This window comes from Manacus vitellinus, unplaced genomic scaffold (genome assembly GCF_001715985.3).
Source record: "Manacus vitellinus isolate BGI_N305 unplaced genomic scaffold, ASM171598v3 scaffold_32_pilon, whole genome shotgun sequence".
NCBI lineage: Eukaryota > Metazoa > Chordata > Aves > Passeriformes > Pipridae > Manacus > Manacus vitellinus.
Genome location: NW_021940460.1, coordinates 2,979,995 through 2,983,412, shown reverse-complemented (window position 1 = coordinate 2,983,412; position 3,418 = coordinate 2,979,995). Strand labels below are relative to the sequence as shown.

Sequence of the window (3,418 nt, the reverse complement as noted above, 5' to 3'; positions counted from 1 at the left end):
CCCTGGCACCTGGAGGCACCTCCTTGCAGCCCAACAGCCCCCCCCAAGACATCTGGGGTCCAGCTGAGCAGAAATGCCTTGGGGCAAAGTCCTGCTGTTGGTAAACTGAGGATGTGGAGTGGGAATTCCGGTGAGGTGGAAGACACAAATTTCCTCTGGCTGCTTTTTAAAATTCATGCACTTATGTCAAAAATGTGGTGGTTTCCCAGGGCCTTTCCCAGCTCCATCTCAGCTTCCTGGCTAATATTGTCTCTCTTCACCTCACGTATCTTCTCATCACAAGGAGATGGTGAAGAAAAAGCGGGAGAGGATCGTGAGCGAGTTTGGGAAGCTGCATCGGCTGCTGGCTGATGAGGAGAAGCTGCTGCTCCAGACCCTGGAGGAGGAGGAGAAGCAGATCTTGCTGCTGATCAATGAAAACCTGGCCAGGCTGGTGGAGGAGAAATGCTTGCTGGAGGACCTGATCCTGGAGATAAAGGAGAAGAGCCAGCAGCCGGCTGACGGGCTGCTCAAGGTCAGGCCATGCCACCAGCCCCACTGCCTCAGCCCTGGGGCCTTTGCCACCTGGGGTTGGCTGGTGGGCATGAGGGGCTGAGCCACACACCCAGAATGGCTTTTGTCTTCTCCTCCTAGGACATGAAAAGCATCCTGGGCAGGTGGGTACCCGTGCTCATTCTTGGTGGGTACCATGATTAATCCTCACAGGTACCCATGATTGTTCCTCATGAGTGTCCATGATTATTCCTGGTAGGTATCTATGATTATTCCTGATAGGGACCATGGTTCTCCCTCCTACTGTCCTGGCTGCTCCAGGTTCTGAGGGAGATGTTTGTGTCTGCTCCACACCAGCCACCTTGTCCTCCCTGTCCAGCGTCTGGTTTGGTCCTCCTGGGGTAGACACAGGAGGGACTGAGTCAATTCCTCAGAGGTTCCATCCTCTTTTTCCAGGGGCTCAGAGCCAAGGTCTTACCTGGCTTGTGACATGTGAGATGTGTCCCCTCCTAAGGGACGTGCTACCTGGTGGCCTTGCTCCTTCCTTCCCTGGGACTGGCACTGCTGCTCCCTGGATCGTTCCACTCTGATCCCATCAGGATTGCTGATATGGTTATCCCTAGTGCTCATCCCAGCCACAGAGCTCCAGGGAAGCTCCAACAGCAGGGCATTAATGCCACTCCCAGCAGGAGAGGGGCCGTGCTGTGGGCTCTGGGTACAGCCCATGGGCATCCCTGTCTTCCCAGGTGTGAGGAGGTGAAATTCCATTCCCCCAAGCCTGTGTCAGTGACCCTGAAGGAAAACTACAGCATTCCCGAGCGCTGCCTAGGCATGAGGGACATGCTGAAGAAGTTCAAAGGTAAGGGGCTGCTTTTGTGCCAGCTCCTGGCACATTTGGGTTCTGGTTGCCCCCATACCCCAGGGCACTGGGAGGCTTTTCCAACAAGCTTTGTCCAGCTGGTCCCACTTTGTGCACTGATGAGTTCAGGATGGTTTCATGGTGGGGAGACCTTCCTTGTTGTGGTCTTAGGTGAGTTGTGGGTCGATCCTAAAGGCTTGGAGGTCCCTCAGGGGTTTGAGGCACCCTGTTGCCCGTGAACTCTTGCTCTCAGTGTTGGCTCTCTCTGAAGGTTCTCAGCCACCCTGGTTCTGCCCCTGCTCTGCAGCAGATACCAAACATCTTGATGTGGTTTATGGTTATCTCGATTTTCTACATTGCACTTCCCCATTGCCAGGGGCTGAGCAAAACCACAGGCACGAGCAAACAACCGTGGGAGGCTGGAAGGTCTGGGGGAGCCCAGCACCCACAGAAACACAGAACAGCTGAGGTTGGAGGGGACCTGCAAAGATCACCTGGTCCAACCCCCCTGCTCAAACAGGGACACCTGGAACTGGTTGTCAGAACCCTCATCCAGGTCACAGGCAACCAGCAGTAGGACAAGAGGGCACAGTCTTAAGCTGCGACGGGGGAGGTTTAGGTTGGACATCAGGAAGAAGTTCTTCACAAAGAGAGTGATCTCTTTGGAGGGGGCTGCCCAGGGAGGGGGTGGAGTCACCATCCCTGGAGGTGTTTAGGAAGAACCTGGATGTGGCACTCGGTGCCACGGTGTAGTTGACAAGGTGGGGTTGGGTCAAAGGTTGGACTTGATGATCTCACGGGTCTCTTCCAACCTGGTTGATTCTGTGATTCAATGATTCTGTGATTCTGTGTCCATGCCTGCAGACCCCTGAAGCCTTGTCTGTCCTTCCACCCTTCTCTCTCTCCAGTGGACGTGGTCCTGGACCCCGAGACGGCGCACCCGGAGCTCAGCGTGTCCGAGGACCGCAAGAGCGTGAGGCGCGGGAGCAAGAAGCTGCTCCTGTCCCTCTTTGACAACCCCAAGAGGTTTGGCACCGCCCCAGTGGTGTTGGGCAGTCAGAGCTTCTTCTCAGGCCGCCACTACTGGGAGGTGCAGGTGGGAGACAAGCCCGAGTGGGGGCTGGGGCTGTGCCGGGAGTCCGCCGGCCGCAAAGGCACCGTCCTCTTCTCCCCAAACAACGGCTACTGGGTGCTGAGGCTGCAGAACGGGGGCAGCTACGAGGCCCTGACCTCCCCCATCTCCCCCCTGACCCTGAGCGTGAGGCCCCGGCGTGTCGGGATCTTCCTGGACTACGAGGCAGGAGAAATCTCCTTCTACAACGTCAGCGACCGCTCCCACATTTACACCTTCACCGACCGGCTCACCGGGAACCTCCGGCCTTTCTTCTTCCTGGGGGGCTTCCTGGGGGGCAGAAATGCAGAGCCCTTGGTGATCTCCTGGGTCAGGGATACGCAGGGGACCGGGTGTGTCATCCTGTGACAGCGGCTGTCCTGGATTCTCACCGGTGGGCAGAGACCTGGGAGCCCAACCGGCTCCTCCGGTGAGCAGGAGCACCAGGGAAACACCTCTGTGCCTTGGGGAGGGTCCTGGCAGGATTCCTGCGTGGTCCTGGCTGCTGGCTGGGCATGACCTGATCCATGTGACACCCACGGTGTGCCACATCCATGCTGGGAGGGGCTCTTCGTGCCCTCACCCTCTGTGCCACCGATGGGACAGGGGAGTCCCCTGATCACTGATGCCCTGGTGCTCATCTCACAGGCTGCTGGAGGAGGGCATGAGCCCAGCCTGCCACGTAGTGCTGATTTTGGTGTGAATTCTATCAGAATAAGGCAATAAAGGGTTGATTTGGGGAGCCTTGTGTGGTTTAAGGTGTGGTTTTGTGGTGTGTCCATCCCTGATAACCCAAAACATTTCAGAGGGCAAAGGGTGCTGCTGGACCTGCTCCTCTCCAGCCCAGAGAGCAGCTGTGGATCGTGTCCTTCAGACAGAAATCATAAAGCTGCTCAATTTGAGGCCGATTGAATTCAAATAAAATGAGATTTGGTAAAACACAGCCTGAAACACTC

At 56.6% G+C, this 3,418-nt stretch overlaps 1 protein-coding gene across 1 annotated transcript in view; it reads left to right on the top strand.

Annotated features, from left to right (window-relative positions):
- LOC103759499 (E3 ubiquitin-protein ligase TRIM39) overlaps nt 1-3,220 on the top strand; it is a 4,898-nt gene extending 1,678 nt beyond the window's left edge. The window contains exons 2-5 of the mRNA XM_029961343.1: nt 284-514; nt 634-656; nt 1,239-1,351; nt 2,260-3,220. Of these exons, the coding sequence (XP_029817203.1) occupies nt 284-514; nt 634-656; nt 1,239-1,351; nt 2,260-2,831 (939 nt within the window). The 3' untranslated portion in view covers nt 2,832-3,220. The remainder of the gene's footprint in view (nt 1-283; nt 515-633; nt 657-1,238; nt 1,352-2,259) is intronic.
- Nucleotides 3,221-3,418: the final 198 nt, after the last annotated feature.